The following is a 17,262-nucleotide window of genomic DNA, read 5'->3' on the forward strand; positions in this document are numbered from 1 at the left end:
CCCCCCTTGCCCAGAGCCCCTCCTCTCCCATAGACCTCTGCACCCAGGAGACCTGGACCCCACACACCACCACACCCGGCGGGGCACCCGCCCTCCCGCCCTCCCGCCTTCCCTTGGCTTTTGGGTGTGGGGTTGCCTCTCTAGGGGGCCGAGGAGGCCACACTCCGCCCCAGCAGCACCCCGACAGCCAGAGTCCCTCATCTCTCTCAGTCTCTGCCATTTCCATGGTCAGCCTGACACTCAGTCCTCGCCCACCGCCACTGGCTCTCACGTCCCCCTCTTGGTTTTACCAAAAATCTGGAAGGAGCCTCTCATGACTCACATCCCTCTGGGAGCCTTCAGCACTGCCGGCTTTGTGGCACCCCAGGGCCCTGATTACCTGACTAGACCCTCCACACCAGGGTTCATGTGGCAGGGCTGCGTGTGTCTGGGTCACCCCCATGTCCCAGGGGCCTTGCTGAGTGGCAGGCAGCACCTGGATGCCTGGGCTGTGGGATGTGTGTGTTGAGATGCCCAACACCAGGAGAATGCACATCAAACTGCAGGGAGACCTCACCTCACGACCCCAAGGCCAGAATCCCAGACAATGACAGGTGACGGCAAGGCTGTGGCAGATGGATGCGCTCCTCCATGGCCCTGCCACCCACCTGCAGACTCACAGTCCACACATGTCAAACGTAGAGTTACTGTGTAACTTCAGTTCCACCTCTAGGTACATTTGCGGGAAATGACCACATGCCTGTGACTCAGATGTTCACTCAGCGTCGTTGACAACAGTTAGACGTGGAGCTGTATGCCTGGCAGGCTCTGTCCGCACGTGGGACTGCATCTCCTGGTGTGAGCCCAGCCCCACATTCGGCACACAGATGACTTAAAAATAAAACATTAAAATATAAAAGGTGGAAAGAGCACAAAAGTCTGCCACAGACAACGAACGGACCAACAGATGTGGTCGGTCTGCACGGTGGATGGTGTTCAGCCCAAGGAGGAGTCCTTGGGGTCATGCTGTGTGATCGCAGCTGCACGGCAGACTCCACGTGTCTCAAATGTCCACGGTGGGTGGATCGGTGGAGGCAGGTTGCTGGGCACTGGACGGGCTGAGGGAGGGGCAGCTAGTCCTGAAGGGGCTTCCTCCCCGGGGGCAGAGAGCGTGGAACATCAGGTGAGGGCTGTGCTCAGCCCCCTGAATCAATGGCAACGCAGCGGATGCATATGTGAGGGTGGCCATGTAGGGCGTGAACTGTTTCAACAAGCTGAAGTCATGGCTTCCTTGGAGTGAGGCCACATGACTGCTCCTGAGCTCTGGCAGCTTCTCTGGGAGGGCCGAGGAGGACAGGCACAGGTACCCATGGGTGTGCAGGGCTGCAAGCCTTTGGGCTGTGCTCGGGTCCCAGGACGTGCTTGCGGAATCCTGTCCATCAGCTTCTGGTCTCTCAGAAGAGGAGGCTGGCGGGTAGGCCATGAGGCCCCAGGGAGAACCTGCTAGAAAACCTGCAAGGCCGGGTGGGTCGGGCCCAGTGGTTCTGAAGGCAGGACCGGCCTGCTCTGCGGGGCAGTGGCCTCATGCCCAAGGGGCTGGACTCGGGAAGGCAACAGTGGGTCCCAGCCACAGGTGCGGGGTCGCATGATTGCTGGACTCCTGCCCCACACTGCCTGGGCTCCTGTCCATGGGGCCCCTTCCTGTGAGCTCCTGTCCATGGGGCTGCCGGCTTGCCCCCCTCAAGCTCCTCCTCCCAGGGAGCCTCAGGGAGCCTGTCCAGCCCACGCCTAGGAGTCTTTGGGGTTGAGCTTCCCCACAGGCAATGGAGGAACAAGAGTCATCCGTCATCCCTGAAAATAGATGGCCCCCTCTCCAGAGTGTGGCTGTAGGTCAGGGGGTCCCATATGCGCCTCCTGGTGGATCTGATGGCTGTGACCCAGGCCAACCCTCAGGAGACCAAGCCTCAGAAACTCCCCTCACGGTCCGAGGCCTGGGCGGCTCCCTACAAAAGACAGGGGTCAGAACCCGTATCTACACTGTGCTGGGACTGGTGAGAAACAGGTGAGAGTTCACACAATCAGCACACGAGAGAGGCCACTGGGTAGAGAGGAAGATTCTAGAAGTGGAGCCGGGGGTGGGGGGCAGGGGTGGGGTCTCTGGATGCAGTTGTGCAGGGTCTGGGCCGTGAGACAGCACACCCCAGCGGGTTCTCCAGCCACAGCAACCTGGGGGCGTCCCAAGCCCAGAAACCTGCATTTCGAGGATGCATTGCATCACATCTGTGCAGCCAGGCTGCGAGATAGGACTGGGCCAGGAGGGGTGAGCCCAGGACGGGGTGGCCTCTGGCAGAGGGGTGGCGGTGCATCCTGTGGGGCTTGTGGACCCTCTGAATCCCCTGCAGGACGCAGCTGGGGGATGAAGGCAAGGCCGCCAACCGAGGCCAAGGGGAAGAGCACCAGAGCGGGGACACCCACTTGCCATCTGTGGAAGAGGAGCCAACACTGGTGACTTCCACTGTCTCCTCCGTCTCCACAATAACCTACGAAGGCAAAGACTGTTGCCACGTCGCACACAGAGTTGTCTGAGGTGGCTGCGCAGGGGGCGGGGCACTGAGGAATGGCAGACAACCCGATAAAAATGGGCATCGGGCTCAAGCAGATGCCTCTCCTAGATGTGTGAGTGGCCACCTTACTGGTCAGCGGGGCACAGATGCATCCTGGGGCTGTCTGCGGTCATCAGGAAGCAGAAGCCATGAGGAGCCTGGGCCACCGCAGCCTGAGGAGGAGGGGACGTGGTTCCCCGGGACACGGGAAACAGAAGAGCGTCTGGCAGCAGCTCCACTTCTGGGCCAACGGGCTGGAAGGTGTGTTTGCAGGGTGACATGGGGACGATTCCTTCCCGAGAACGTGATGGGAGGGGCCCGGACGGGGACAACCTGAAGGCCAGGTGCTGAGGGGAAGGTGCCACCACGCGGGCGTGACTCCAGAAAGGCCAGCGGCAGAGTCCAGCTCCAGAAGGCGACACTGGCCACGGCATGATGCTCAGGAACCCAGTACTTAAAAATGATTAAAATAGTAACATTTGACATTATGTCTATTTTACCACAATTTTAAAAAATCCATTTTGCCAGCTTGAGGGGCACTAGGGTGGCCTGGTCAGGTCAACTCAGGTCCTGACCTTGGGTTGGTGGCTGGAGCCCTGGGTTAGGGTCAGCCTGGGATTCTCTCCCCCTCTGCCCCTCTGCCATGCAAATAAGAAAGGAAAATCCTATTAAAAATTTCTAAGAAAAAAAGGGTTCTTTTGGCGTATGGATTGTGGTACACAGATTTGAGTGTGGAACATTTTGCTTCTTTTTACTCTAAAATAGTTGCAACATTTTCATAATTTTTAAATAATTTTAGTTTTCACGATTTTTTTTCATGTTTTAATGTGACATTACCCACTATTTTTTGACCCACCTATTATTTATCGTGGACCTCTGGCTCCCACAACAGTACATACCCGCCCTGGGGAGCAAAGACCCAAGCCTCGTGGACTGCACATGGGGGCCTTCCAGTGGGGGCCTTCTCAGAGGCGGCAGTGCCTATGGGTCAGCGCCCCGGGAGTCTCAGTGTGACCCTGAGGGCAGAGGCTGCGCAATGAGGCGGCCTGGAAACAGGGCAAGAGGAACAGAGGTGAGGCCTCCCTCCGAGCAGAAACCTTCATTTTCTGTAATTTGGATGTGGACTAATGTGCCCTGTGAGTTGTCTAGACTTTGAATCAAGACAGATTTTAGAAACATTCTTCCGTGTCTCTGGTTCATCCCATGGATTTTCCACTGTACTTCCAGCTCCAGAACTCCTGCTTGGTTTCCTCTTCTTCCTCCTCCGCTGCTGCTGCTGCTTCTTTCTTCTTCCTTCTCCCTTCCTTCCTTCCTTCCTTCCTTCCTTCCTTCCTTCCTTCCTTCCTTCCTTCCTTCCTCCTCCTCCTGCTCCTCCTCCTCCTCCCCCTTCTTCTTCTTCTTTCTTCTTCTTCCTTTCTTTTCTTCTTCTTCTTCTTCTTCTCCTTCTTCTTTTCTTCTTCTTCTTCTTCTTCTTCTTCTTCTTCTTCTTCTTCTTCTTCTTCTTCTCCTTCTTTCTTCTCCTCCTCCTTCTTCCTTCTCCTTCTTCTTCCTTCCTCCTCCTCCCCTCCTCCTCCTCCCCCTCCTCCTCCTCCCCCTCCCCCTCCTCCTCTCCCTCCTCCTCCTCCCCCTCCTCCCCCTCCCCTCCCTCCTCCTCCCCTCCCTCCTCCTCCTCCCCTCCCTCCTCCTCCTCCCCTCCCTCCTCCTCCTCCTCCTCCTCCTCCTCTTCCTCCTTTTTCTTCTTCTTCTTCTTCTTCTTCTTCTTCTTCTTCTTCTATTTACTTATTCATGAGAGACAGAGAGAGAGAGGCAGAGACACAGGCAGAGGGAAAAGCAGGCTCCATGCAGGGAGCCCAGTGTGGGACTTGATCCCAGGACCCTGGGATCATGCCCTGAGCTGATGGGAGATGCTCAACTGCTGCGCCACCCAGGCGCCCCTTTGGTTTCTTACTATGTTTTCCTCATTATCGGTATTTCCATTTTGTTCATATTTTTTTCATGATTTTACCCACATCTTCTTCCAGTTCTTTAAGAATTTTTTTTTAAGGATTGTTTTTATTTATTTATTTGAAAGAGAAAGAGAGACAGAACCCAAGCCAGGAGCAGAGGGAGAAGCAGGCCCCCTGCCGCAGGGAGCCCGATGCAGGTGCCCTTCTTAGAGCATCTGTAAGACTATGGCTTTAGCATCTGACCAGTAGATCTGACATCAGGTCTTTTTAAGGGACAGATTCTGTAGAATTCCTTTTTTCCTTTCAATGGGCCAAACTCTCCTCTGCCTTGTGATTTTTTGGCTGAACACGGCACATTCGAATCTCCTGATGCCGTGACTCTGGAAATCAGACTCCCTCCTTTCCCTTTCCCAGGCTTTGCTGTTTTGTTGTCATCATTCTTTGGATGGTGGCAGGCTGTCTCTGTCCGGAGGATCAGCCCGAGGTGAAAACTCAGTGTCTGCTGGGGTCTTCTCTGAGCCTTCCCTTGGGCAGGCACCATCCGTCCTAATTTCCCACGTGTGCAGCTGTTTCTGAATGTCCTAATGTGTGGCTCCCCAAAGGGGAAAAGTGAGAAACCACAGGGGCATCAGGGGGCACCCGCCCTCTCAGTGCCATTGCAGTCACGCAAGCTGGAGCCAGAGGAGCGACAGCAGTGGCCGCAGCCTCTGTATCTGCACCTGTGTGGTCAGAGCAGAGACTCTGCTCTTGGAAGGACAGGGTCCTTTCTGCCAACCTGGCATCAGCAGGCGGCTCCTGAAACACATGCACAGCTGCCTGCTGCAGGGCTGAGTAGCTGCCCCTGTGCTCCAAGCCAGAATAGACCAGAATTGGCTCCTTCTGCTGGACACTTGCAAGCCTTCAGCAGACTCCACTATCCCAAAATAGTCCCATCAGCCAGATTCTGCCCCTGCAGTGGTCGCTAGGGTCAGGGAGAGTCCTGGTGCTCCCTGATCTGCCCTTGTCCCAGAGTCCTCTCCGGGGCAACCAGCACCTTGAGAGCAGGTGTCCCCACTGTTGGCTGGTGTGCCGCTCCCTGGGATGGCCCTGAGTCTACCTTGTGTCCTGCCCTGGGCTCTGTGGATGTGGCTGTGGTATGAAGGTCGCCCTTCCTGCAGAAAACGAGACCCATCTGCTGTCCCAGCTCGTGTGAGACAGATGCTCATGAGGTCGGTGTCCTCCCACTGCGTCTGTGGCTGGGGCCATGGGGCCGTCTTCCCTCACACGTTCTGTCAGAGCCTGGCGGTGGCTCCGCCTGTGTCCCACCACGGCCTCAGGTACAAAACTGAAAACCCAAGGGAAACATGACGATTCTTCTCTTACAGGTGAACAATTTACAGTCATGATCCTGATGAGGAAAAGCAGAGGAAAGAATCCAGTGGGCCGGGGTTGGGGGTGGGGGCCCCATGTTGGGCGGGGTGCTGGACCCTGGTGTGGGGGTGGGGGAAGGCCTGGGGAATCGAGGGCCGCGGGCGGGAGGTCAGTTCACAGACACTTTGTCCTGAAGACCTCAAGGCAGCTGGCTTAGGGGAGGAGCAGGGCTCTGGGTCTTGGGCTGGTGAGCTCAACACCCGTGGAGTAGAGATGACTAAAATATAAACCTAAAAGATTCTCTTTAGTATAATTTTACTCCTTTTACCATGTTTTTCCAAATGTAAAAATCGTGCCACTTTGTGTGGCTGCTCAGGTAAAGATCATCAGATTTTTTTTTTTTTTTTAAGATTTTACCTATTTATTCACGAGAAACAGAGAGGAGAGAGAGGGAGAGAGGCAGAGACACAGGCAGAGGGAGAAGCAGGCTCCATGCAGGGAACCCGATGTGGGATTGATCTGGGCCGCTGAGCTAGATCATCAGATTTAAAGAACCTGAAGGAATGTGAATAAAAACAGAAACTAAAGTTGCCTGAGGCATTTCTAGAGAATGTTAATTGTCATTTAAAATGTAGCCCAAGGGGCGCCTGGGTAGCTCAGTTGATGAGCGTCTGCCTTCAACCCAGATCATGACCCTGGGGTCCTGGGATAGAGTCCCGCATTGGGCTCCCTACTTGGAGCCTGCTTCTCCCTCTGCCTGTGTTTCTGCCTCTCTCCCTGTGTCTCTCATGAATAAATAAAAAGAGAAACAAAAACAAAAAAACATAGCCCAAGGTGGAAGGCCTTCAGGAAGCAGGGCCTCATGGGAAGCTGGGCTTCCGCCCCGCAGGGACTGCAGGTCCTGCCCTCCACTTTTTTTTTTTTCCAAAGATTTCATTTATTTATTCATGAGAGACACAGAGAGAGAGGCAGAGACCTAGGCAGAGGGAGGAGAAGCAGGCTCCTTGCAGGGAGCCCAACAAGGAACTCGATCCCAGACTCTGGGATCACATCCTGAGCTGAAGGCAGATGCTCAACCACTGAGCCACCCAGGGGTCCCCCGCCTTCCACTTTCTACCACATTCATATTAACAGGGCCTGGTGCTTGTGGTAGGACTCCACGTACGTACGTGAGACACCTGGAGCAGCTGGATCCCCAAATAGAGCAGACTTGCGGTTCCAGGGCTGGGAGGGAGGGTGCGGGGTGTGTGGTTGGACTTCGAGGTGAATAAATGTTTGGGAGCAGATGGGGAAGGAGCAGGCCCAGCACTGGGAACTGGCAAAATGTCATCCAACTGTTCACCTTAATGGAGCTGAATGTGTGTTGCACGAATTTTGCCCCAATTTAAAAAATATGAGACAAGGGGGAGGTTCATAAGCAGAAGTGTGTATTTCTGGAGATGGAGGGCCCTGTGTGCACATGCAAGTGTTTGCACGCATATGTTCAAGTGTTTGCACAGAGGCATTTGGGACTGCATGTGTTTGCACTCAGGTGTGTGCGAGTGTTTGCACACAGGCATGTGTGTCTGCACGCGTGTGCGCATGTGTTTGCACGCAGGCATGTGCGAGTGTCTGCACGTGTTTGCATGCTGGTGTGTATGCACTACTAGCTTAGCGCCCAGCGTTGCCTTTGCCTGCTGTCCTTGTGTGAATTTACACATCTTCTCTCCACAAAAGTTCTTGGGGCCGAGCCAGCAGCGGTGAGGCCAGCTGTGCTGGGCCTTGTGGTGGTGGCCATGCCAAGTCCACACAGATCGCCTGCGCCTGCTCACCCTCCTCCACGTGCTGAGTCTGCCTGGAAGCACGTGTTCCTCTGCCGCTCATGCCTTCAGCCGACTCCGTGATCCTTCCTCCTCTTCTTGAGACAGTTCCCTTTGCAGATGCCTATTTCTGCTTCATACAGCTCATTATACATCTCTGCTTTTTTTCAACTCCGTGATCTTATATTTTTTTTTCAGTGGATTTTTAGCCAAGAATCTTAAAAAGAGTCATGTTCCAATTTCTTTTTTTTTCCCATCTTGTGTGTGGCTGGTGTCTTATTACTCAGTTTGTATCTAAAACATTCTCTATTCCAATTATTAAGGAAGCGTGTTGAGCATGAGACAGACAGCCTCTTATGCCTCCTCTGGTCTCTTTCCTGCTCATGACATGCCAGCTGTGCAGCAGGACCAACTCAAGGCAGACCATTTCAGCTTTTGAAAAATAAGTAGAATCCTTTCTGGTCTTTGAGCGCGTAGGTTGCACAGGCCTGGACTCTGCTTCTGTAGTAACTGAGCGCGCTCGTTCTGGTATTTTCTCTTTTAGATTTGGTCAAATCCAGACTTTGTCTTTCTCTTTACTCAGTTTAGCTTCACTATGGGTTACCTTTCTCTCAGAATGTTTTATAAAATAATTCTTTGAACAAACTTGTGACTCCGGGCTGTTCTTGCATCCTTCACTTACAAGCATTTCTGGCGTTGGCTTGTATGCTAATGTCCTTCCACCCAGCCTGTTACTCCAGTCCCTGGTGTGTGTGCAACGCCCAGGTGCCTCCTGGGTAACAACATCCTCTGCAGCCGCAGACCGCTGTCCACACCAGTGTCACCACAGGGCTGCGAGCTGCAGGCCGGCTTCCTTGGTCTCACCAGTTTTCCTGGGCTGTCCGTCTCCCTGGTTGTCTTTTTTTCCTCCCTCCCTCCTCCTTCCTTTCATGTCATACGATCATTAATACATCTTTAAGAACTGCATGTATTTTTCTGAAGATATTTTAAAACTCAAAACACACTCTGTTGCTCAGTCACTAGTACCTTTCACACTTTCTGGTTAAGTTTCCAAAGGAAAAGCTGCAAAGCAGTTAGTTCCAACAAGGCAGCAACAGTGCTGAGCTCTCAGGTGCAGCGTGAAGACCAGGCCCCGCCCAGTCCTGTGGGCTGCGTGCGTCACCAGGCACCTCTTTGCTCTCTCCCCAGTAAGGCATGGAAATGGGCCTGAAGCAGGGTTCGTGAAGATCTCCTACATAGAAACCCTATTTCAGGCAGTTGTTTTCTATTTTCTCTTGGCCGATTGATGAAGCTTTTTAAAAAATTTTTTAACAATTTTTATAATTTTAGGAAGAGAGCGAGCACATACTCGAGGGAGTCAGCCCCACACAGCATAGGGACTGAGGTCGGGCTCCATCTCACCGTGACATCATGACCTGAGCTGAAATCAACAGTCCAACACTTAACCGACTGAGCCTCCGGGTGCCCCATGACTGACGGAGCTTGAAATAGTTCTGGAATGTTCCTGGCATTACCTGTCAACCCTGTGGCCCTGCTGCGGGGGGAGGGGTCCTTCCTCTCCTCTGGGCCGGCTCCCACTATCCTGTTGGTCTCTCACTGGGGCCTCTGCATTTGCTTCTGGTGACTGCTGTAACCAATCACCACAGACTGGCTGGCTTATTCCCTCATAGCGTTAGGCCAGAAGTCCAAAATCCATTTTATGAGACCAGAATCAGGGTATGGGCAGGGCTGTGCTCCTTCTGGAGGCTCCTGGGAAAACCCTCCTCTTCCAGCTTCGGGGGCTGCCGGCATCCCCTGGTGTAGGGTAGCCCCCATACAGTCTTCATGCCTCTCTGCTCCCTCTTTACGCAGTCTTCTCCGTGGTGGGTCACACTTCCTTCTGCCTTCTGCTAATAGGGACACATGACATGACACTCAGGGCCCACCTGGACAATACAGGATGATCTCCCTATAGCAAGATCCTTAACTTAATCACACCTGCATTTTTAAGGAGATTTTAATTTTATTTTTAAAAAGTTTTATTTTTATTTATTTATTTTTAAGATTTTATTTATTCATGAGAGACAGAGAGAGAGAGAGAGAGAGAGAGAGAGGCAGAGACAGAAGCAGGCTCCATGGGTGGAGCCCGACATGGGACTCGAACCTGCGACTCCAGGATCACACCCTGGGCCGAAGGTGGTGCCAAATTGCCGAGCCACCCAGGCTGCCCTAAAAAGTTTTATTTTTAAGTCATCTCTACACTCAACATACAACTCAAAGTCATCCCAGATCCAGTCACATGTTCCACCATCTGAATTAGCCAGGTGCCCTGAATTTTTTTTTTTTTTTTTTTAATAAGGTAGCATTCATAGGTCCTGGGAATTAGGATGATGCATTTGGGGGCCATTTTCTGGCCTAGCATAGCTTGATTGTCTTCTTTTGTTTGGGAACGCAGGAAGCCTTGGGTCACATGCAGCATCTCAGATGAACTGTTGTCCTTTCTGCTTGATGGATGGTTCTAACCAGGCAGTGCCACTCTGATTCCAAACAGTTGATATTTATTTATTCACGAGAGACACAGAGAGAGGCAGAGACACAGGCAGAGGGAGAAGCAGGCTCCCTATGGGGAGCCCAATGTGGGACTCAATCCCAGGACCATGGGATCACACCCTGAGCCAAGGGCAGATGCTCAACCACTGAGCCACCCATGTGTCCCGACAGTTGGTGTTTAAAAGGACACTAATTAACTCTCTAGTCATCGGCTCACTTTACTGGAGACCTTTTTGGGTTGAAGTCCTAGACCAAGAATGCTGGACCCGGGATCCCTGGGTGGTGCAGCGGTTTAGGGCCTGCCTTTGGCCCAGGGCGCAGTCCTGGAGTCCCGGGATCGAGTCCCGCGTCGGGCTCCGGTATGGAGTCCCTCTGCCTGTTTCTCTGCCTCTCTTTCTCTCTCTCTGTGTGTCTATCATAAATAAAAATACATCTTAAAAAAAAAAAAAAAGGAATGCTGGGCCCTGGCAATGCTGTCTGGTGTCGGTGCTTGATGGAGCTGGAACAACAGGTGGCTATGGGCTGGTGATCAAATTGCTTGCATCTGCCAGGACTAACAGGATCAGCAGCTGTGACCCAGATACTCCTATGGCATTACTACAACCTCCAGAACAGACTGAAACATTCCAGGGTCTTCGGAGCTCAGGAGAGGTGGTGGCTACAGAGGAACACCCATTTTCTCCCCTCTTAGTCCTGCCATGGCTTGTCTGTGTCTGTGGTGTTTTTCCCCTATACATTCCTGATGCTTGCTTCCTGGGGATATTCTGAGTAGCAATGACTCAGAAATCCCTAAGGTCAGCCTCAGAGATTGGAGGGGACTGAGTGGGCCTGTGTTCTACTGAGGTCCTCCTGGTTACCCCAGGCTTACTTGGCAGTTAGTCTCACGTTGGAGCTGTTCCCATGATTTCTCATAAAACCTACCAGGTAGGAAGCAGGAGGACAGGCTGCACCTGGGGCAGGAAGGCTGCAGCCAGTGTGGGGTCCCAGGTCACCCTTTGTCATCACCAGGCCTTCCCTTTTGGGAGGTTTCAGGGCTGTGGTTGTTGAGGCAAAGTCCTGGGGCCCTGTGGTTGGTCTTCTCTCCCCCCAATCCCACCTGCAAGGGTCCTGGGTCCATGGGCGGCTGGCTTCTCACCAGGGCCCTCGCTGCTCCTCCATCCAACCGGGGCCTGGGCTTTATGCGCCTGCAGTGCACCTGCAGCAGGGCTCTGGGGCGCCCCTTGGTCAGGGAACTCTGGAGATCCTATTTTATCTGTCAGTGGGGACTCTGTGCCCTGAGAGGCAGTCCCGGCGCTGCCCTGGGCCACGGCACATGTGTGGAAGTGACAGGGGCCCGGGGCCCCAGAAGGGCCGCACTTCACCTCACCAGAGACCAGGTTAACCTCCTGTCACCACAATGTCTGACTCCTGCTGCCCCGGGGCTCACCGCGCATCAAGATGGGGAGCCCCCCCTCATCCTGCGAGCCTTTCCCGACAACCGGGGGAGTCCCCTATTCCCCCACCCAGGAGCCCCTCCCATACTATGGGAGCCTCCCACCCCCACCCTTGGAGCCCCACCCCGAAAGCCCCCCACCCCACTCCACCCCACCCCACCCCTACCCCAGGGGCCCCGCCTACACTCCGGAGCCCCTCCCTGCACCCCAGGACCCCTCCCACACTCCGGAGCCCCCCCTCGGGAGCCCCCCACTACCCTGGGAGCCCCCTCATCCCCACCGCGACTCGTTAGAGAATGCAGCGGTGGAAGGACCGCTGGGATTACCTGGGGGCGCTCAGGCCCTGCCCGGGTCCCCAAGAGGGGGGGTCCCAGGCCTCGCGCAGACCTCGGCCAGAGACAGGACCGGGTCCTCTGCTCGGTGGCGCGCCGCGTGCACACCGCCCCTCGCCCGGGCACAGGTGTGGACGCGTTCACGCGCGTCCCCGGCTCTGCAGGGGCGGCCTCCCCAGGCAGGCGCCTCCTAACCGGGGTGGGGAGGGCCGGCGGAGCGGCGTGGCCACCGTGACCCCCGAGCCCCGACCCCTCCCTGCCCGCCCGGGGCTCTCTAGGACCTAACACCGCCCGGCCCGGGGGGCGGGACTCCTGTATTGTGACGTCACGCGGAGGCGGGGCTGCGGCGCCTGGACGGACAGACGGACGGAGGAAGCGGGACGGACCGGGCGGGGCCGGCGGGCGCGGGCGCGGGCGCGGTGGTAAGGGTTGGGCTCGGGATCCGCCGCCGCGTGTGGACGCGGGCGCAGCGTGGGTGTGTGCGCGGGGGCGGGGTGCGGGGTGCGGGGTGTGGGGCGGGTCCCAGCCCCGGGCCCCGAGCCCCAGCCCCGAGCCCCAGCCCCGAGCCCCTCGGCCTCCGCGCGCCACCCCCCGCCGGGCCGTGCGTCCTGGCCCAGGAGCAGCCACCTCCCTCCCCCGCGGGCGCGCTCCCCGCACTGAGCGTGCTCGCACCGGGTGGAGCGTGCTCCGCCCCGTCGGCCGTGTGTGGGCCCCCCTCGGGAACGGAGCCTCCCCCCGACTGAGCGAGCCCACAAGCCCCGGGCCCGCGCCCCCCGCCGTGCGCCCCGCACCTCCGTCCCCTGGGTGCCGGGTTGCGCGCGGGAGCTCCCTGGGGCGCCGGTGCCGGAGGAGGGGTCGTGGCGCAGCTCTGGGGGCAGCCCACTGGCCTCGCGGCTCCCCTCCCCCCGGCGTCCTCACCTCCTGTCCTGTCCTGCCAGGCTCCGCACCCGGCGGCTGCAGCGATGCGGGGGCGCCGGGAGGCCTGAGAGCAGAGACCCGCCCGGGGAACACCGGAATGGAGGCAGAAGGCTTGGATTGGCTCCTGGTCCCCTTGCACCAGCTGGTTTCCTGGGGGGCAGCCGGGGCCATGGTCTTCGGAGGAGTGGTGCCCTATATCCCCCAGTACAGGGACATCCGGAGGACTCAGAATGCTGAGGGCTTCTCTACCTACGTGTGCCTGGTGCTCCTGGTGGCTAATATTTTACGGATACTCTTCTGGTGAGTCGGGGCTTCCAGAGAGATGGCTTTCTCTCTGTGGGGATTCCGGGTGGGGTGGCGGCCGCAGCGTGTGTACTTCTAAAAGGAGCTGGTGACGTGCATGACACTATTTCCCAGGGACGATGGTGGGATGGGAGTGGACAGTCTGACCTGTAACCTTCATATCTGCAGCTGCCACTCATATATATCATCATATATGTTCCCACAGACTCCTGGATGTTGGGCAAGGTCCTGGGACTGGGTCCCTGCCCTCAGGGTTTCCACGGGAGTGGGAGGGAGAAACAGAATGAAGAAGCGATGAAGACTAACAAAAGATGAAGAGCTGTAGGAAGGGGGCTTCATCCTGACCACTGAGCCCTTGGGAGGGGACCTCGGGGCCTGACAGGAAAGAGTGCTCAGGAGCCATGTGCAGGGAAGGCTGTTCCCTCCGCCTTCTCTGGTGTGTGTGGTTTTGTTTTAATAGGAGAGTCAACTTTCTGGGTAATTCTTGCCACTCCCTGCTCAGCTTCCTCTTATTATCATTTGCATTGTGGTGAGGAACTCGCTGCTAAGGCCAGACTTGTCTGGGAGGGGGAAGTTTCAGAGGAAATGAAATGATGTCTCATAGCTTTTTTTTTTTTTTTTTAAGATTTTATTTATTCATGAGAGAGAGAGAGAGAGAGAGAGAGAGGCAGAGACACAGGGACACAGGCAGAGGGAGAAGCAGGCTCCATGAAGGCAGCCCAATGCAGGACTCAATCCCGGGCCGAAGGCAGAGGTTAAATCTCTGAGCCACCCAGGGATCCCGTAGCCTCATTTTCTTTAAGAGAAGGAGGGAGGTGGTGAATATCCAGGGGGGATATTCAGGGGAATATCCTGGAGGGACTGGGCATCCAGTACAGAGCTGGGGGGGAGGGGGAGCTAGATCTCATGACCTGGAGATCATGATCTCCACTGGACACATGACAGACTGAGCCACCCAGGTGCCCCTCCTCTTGGCGTTTTGGTCACTGAGTAATCCTGTTTTTTGCTAATTCATTTTTAACTCAATCTTGCTGAGGTATGATTTAACTAGAATTGACCACTGTGAGTGTACAGTTTGGTGGGTTTGACAACGTCCCCTTCCCGTCACCAGAGCTTTGCTCTGCTCCTTTCCATCCCATACAGCTGTGGCTCCAGGCCACCTTGCACCCATTTTTACTGTGTTAGTTTTGCCCTCGTCTGGGGCTTTTAAAAGGTGAGGTGATGAGGCAGCTCCTGCTGGGAGGACTTATCCTGTCACCAGGATTGTCTCTGGGCGAGGCTGCCTTGGGACAAGGGGTCAGCGCTGCTTATATGTTTCCTTGGCACAAGTTGAAAACTCACATTTTGAAGATTTCCTCGTTTTCCTGTGGCTGAGGGCAGAGACCGCTCTTCAGGGTGGCACGTGGCTTCTTGTGAAACAGCCTTGATCCTGTCAAGGCTGACCAGAGGCAGGTCCTGAAGTCCAATGGTAGCTGAACGGTGAGCTGAGTACCCCGAGGGCTGCTCGGAGTCCCAGACTCAGGTGGAGGAGCAGATTTTCTCTCACAGTGGGGGGGCCTGAGGTCAGCTTCCCCTGGGGAAAACCCCAGGTGTGTCCTTCAGTGCGCTCACCTTCACGATCACAGCGAGAGGATAGAATATGTGACGCACACCCACGTACCTTGGGTGGAGAGGTCAGAAGGGGACCCCGAGTCCTCGCATGTGGACCGGGAGTTCTCTCCCCCGCGGGCCTCAGACCAGCCTTGCGTTGCCTCCTAACCCGGTGTGGGCGGCCGGTTGTGTGATTCTGAGCTCTGTCTGTTGGCGAGTCTGTCTGTCCTTCCCCGAGTCCGTGGCCTGGGCCGCCCTGGGTCACCTCGGGTGGCTGCCTCTACCAGGTTCTAGGAGATGTGGCAGCTGGTGGTGCACCAGTCCCTCCTCGCGTCTCCCCGGCCCAGGGGTGCACTTTTCCTGCATTTCATGTAGTCTGGTACTTGGGGTTCCCGTGTGAACCTGGGATAGGCCGGGCTCCAATGAGGGCTGTAGGTGACATGTACCTCCGTGCCCCTGCCTGGATCCTGCCCCTCTGACAGTGATGCGCAGCCTCCCTTTTCTGTCTCGCTCCTGGGTCCTCCATGCTTCACGGATGGGCCCCGTAGGACTCAGTAGGGTTGGAGACTGGTCTGGAGGCTGCGGGGCTTCACTTCAGTGGAAGCATCGTGTGGAGGAGACCATGCACACATGTATGGGTGATGGAGGCTCCAGGTGACATGGAGCAGGGTCTACACCAGTGGTCCTGCTTAGAACTGAGGAGTGCGTTTCCTTGAGTTGGCTGACACCTCAGCTCTAGTCCAGGATCTGCCCACAGATGTGGGGTGCAAGACTTGGGAGCAGCTTCACAGTCCTGCAGCGAGGCCAGCTGGGCCATGTAAAGCCTGGGTTTCTGAAACTTGTACACCTCTACTTCCTTTTGTACGATTCTCATCATCCTTTTGCAAAACAAGCATTCGGCAGATAATAGTCTGTGAAGTGCTGATGTGTAGGATTTTGCCTCAGAAGAGCAGCGTCAGGAGAAGGGATTCATGGAGCCTTGGAACTGATACTCGCAGGCTTGTGATTTTGTGGAGGATGGGAGGGCGGAGGCCAGGGTGAGTGGACAGCATTGCAAGGCCTTCCTGGCCAGAGCCTTGGGCAACCAGGGAGATAGTCTGGAAGCTCACTTGCATTGGGTGGAAACATTGTCTCAGAGATATAGCAGCGTAGTCACCTGTAGTAACACTGTGTCAGATGCAGTGACATTGTGTCCAAAATAAGTGGCAGGGCCTATTGGAGATGTAGTAACACTGTATCACAGGTGCCCTGACATTGTATCACAGGTGCAGTGACATTCTGTCAGAGGGGCTGCACCGCTGAGCACTAGTGACACTCGCTAAGATGGAGCAGTGTGACACAGGAAAGTAGATACACAACTTCTTTCCACTTGAGCTTTCCCATAACTCTGAAGACCTGAGGGGTGTTCCCTGTGGAAAGCAGCTCAGACGCGGTGGCTTGCCCTCCGCAGCCTGTACCGTACTGGGGGAGACAGGTGCACAGTGTTCCTGGGCGCCCTTGCTCTGGCTTGTCCCAGTGGGCCCATCACCTCTCCTGAGACATGCGCACCTGCACTCTCCGGCCGGAGAGGAGAGTAGACATTGCCGTCGGTTTAGGTCATTGGCTGTGAAGGAAGAAAAGCCTTCAGCAATTTAACATGTGAAAAATGGTATCTTTCTATTTTAATTAACTGTTGAAAATGACTGATGACCTGAACCTTGTTTCATATTTACTTTGTCTCTTGTATATTTGTGGAAAGTTGTGCTTTTTGCAATTTTGTATCTCATTTAGCTTGTATTTCTAAAATTGGTTAATTATTCACCTCTGCCCCCTCCCTCCTGCTTTAAATGGTCTTGTTTTTATTGTAAACACTGAGTTCACCTGGATTCAGTTTTGGTGTATGGTTTATGGGAACATGCAAACCTTGATTTCTTGGCCCGTGGTTTTTCTAGTCACCATTTCTTTTGAGTGTTAAAAAAACAAGTGGCCTTTCTCACAAAATGGCCCAAATTGCACATCCTCAACCCTAAAACTGGAGATAAGCTTGTGGTGAGGAACCCCAGAGTAACTTATTCTTCCCAGCCTGCGCAGGATGGAGGCATCCCCGTCTCATTTGGCAGACATTGAACTTGGGCTGCGCCCTTGTCTGACCTTTACCTAACAATGAGTTGACCTCGGGTCAGCTAGGTAACCAGTGGGATCCAGTTCCTAGAAATGACTAGAAAGGTCCTTAAGTAGAGGTTCTAGCCGCACTTTAGAGAAGAGACAAGGCTCAGGCCCTGGAGCCCCTGCGGTGGAGTCTGTGAGCCCCCCAGCCCATGCCACTGGCTTAGGAAGCCCCAGGGCACCCGCAGCTGCTCCTGGCTGCACCTCCTCATTATTCCAACCTGGCTTATCAGCCCGTTCTGGCTCTGGCCTAGCATTTCAGCTTCTTTCCTGTGTTTCCTGAAGCAGCTCAGATGGAGCAGCAGGATCCTAGGTGACATTTCCTGGGGAGGCCG

At 55.2% G+C, this 17,262-nt stretch overlaps 1 protein-coding gene and 1 long non-coding RNA gene across 11 annotated transcripts in view; one reads left to right on the forward strand and one right to left on the reverse strand.

Moving 5' to 3' along the window:
• Window positions 1-6,745: 6,745 nt before the first annotated feature.
• LOC144297957 (uncharacterized) lies at window positions 6,746-12,273 on the reverse strand. The gene is made up of 2 exons (XR_013364950.1): window positions 11,966-12,273; window positions 6,746-9,566 (listed from the first exon to the last, which is right to left on the reverse strand). It is a non-coding gene; the product is annotated as an uncharacterized LOC144297957 (long non-coding RNA).
• The window catches only part of SLC66A2 (solute carrier family 66 member 2), a 44,468-nt gene continuing 39,450 nt past the window's right edge, over window positions 12,245-17,262 (forward strand). For 5 of the 10 annotated variants that reach the window (XR_013364666.1, XR_013364612.1, XR_013364623.1 and 2 more), the window contains exons 1-2: window positions 12,246-12,393; window positions 12,910-13,189. Coding sequence is in view for 7 of the 10 variants with exons in the window: in XM_077871964.1 (XP_077728090.1) it covers window positions 12,987-13,189 (203 nt within the window). In the remaining 3 variants the exon portion in view is untranslated. Of the gene's footprint in view, window positions 12,447-12,909; window positions 13,190-17,262 lie in introns of all 10 variants that reach the window. The other 5 variants (XM_077871794.1, XM_077871851.1, XM_077871719.1 and 2 more) reach the window with 4 other exon arrangements.

This window comes from Canis aureus, chromosome 1 (genome assembly GCF_053574225.1).
Source record: "Canis aureus isolate CA01 chromosome 1, VMU_Caureus_v.1.0, whole genome shotgun sequence".
NCBI classification, from domain to species: domain Eukaryota; kingdom Metazoa; phylum Chordata; class Mammalia; order Carnivora; family Canidae; genus Canis; species Canis aureus.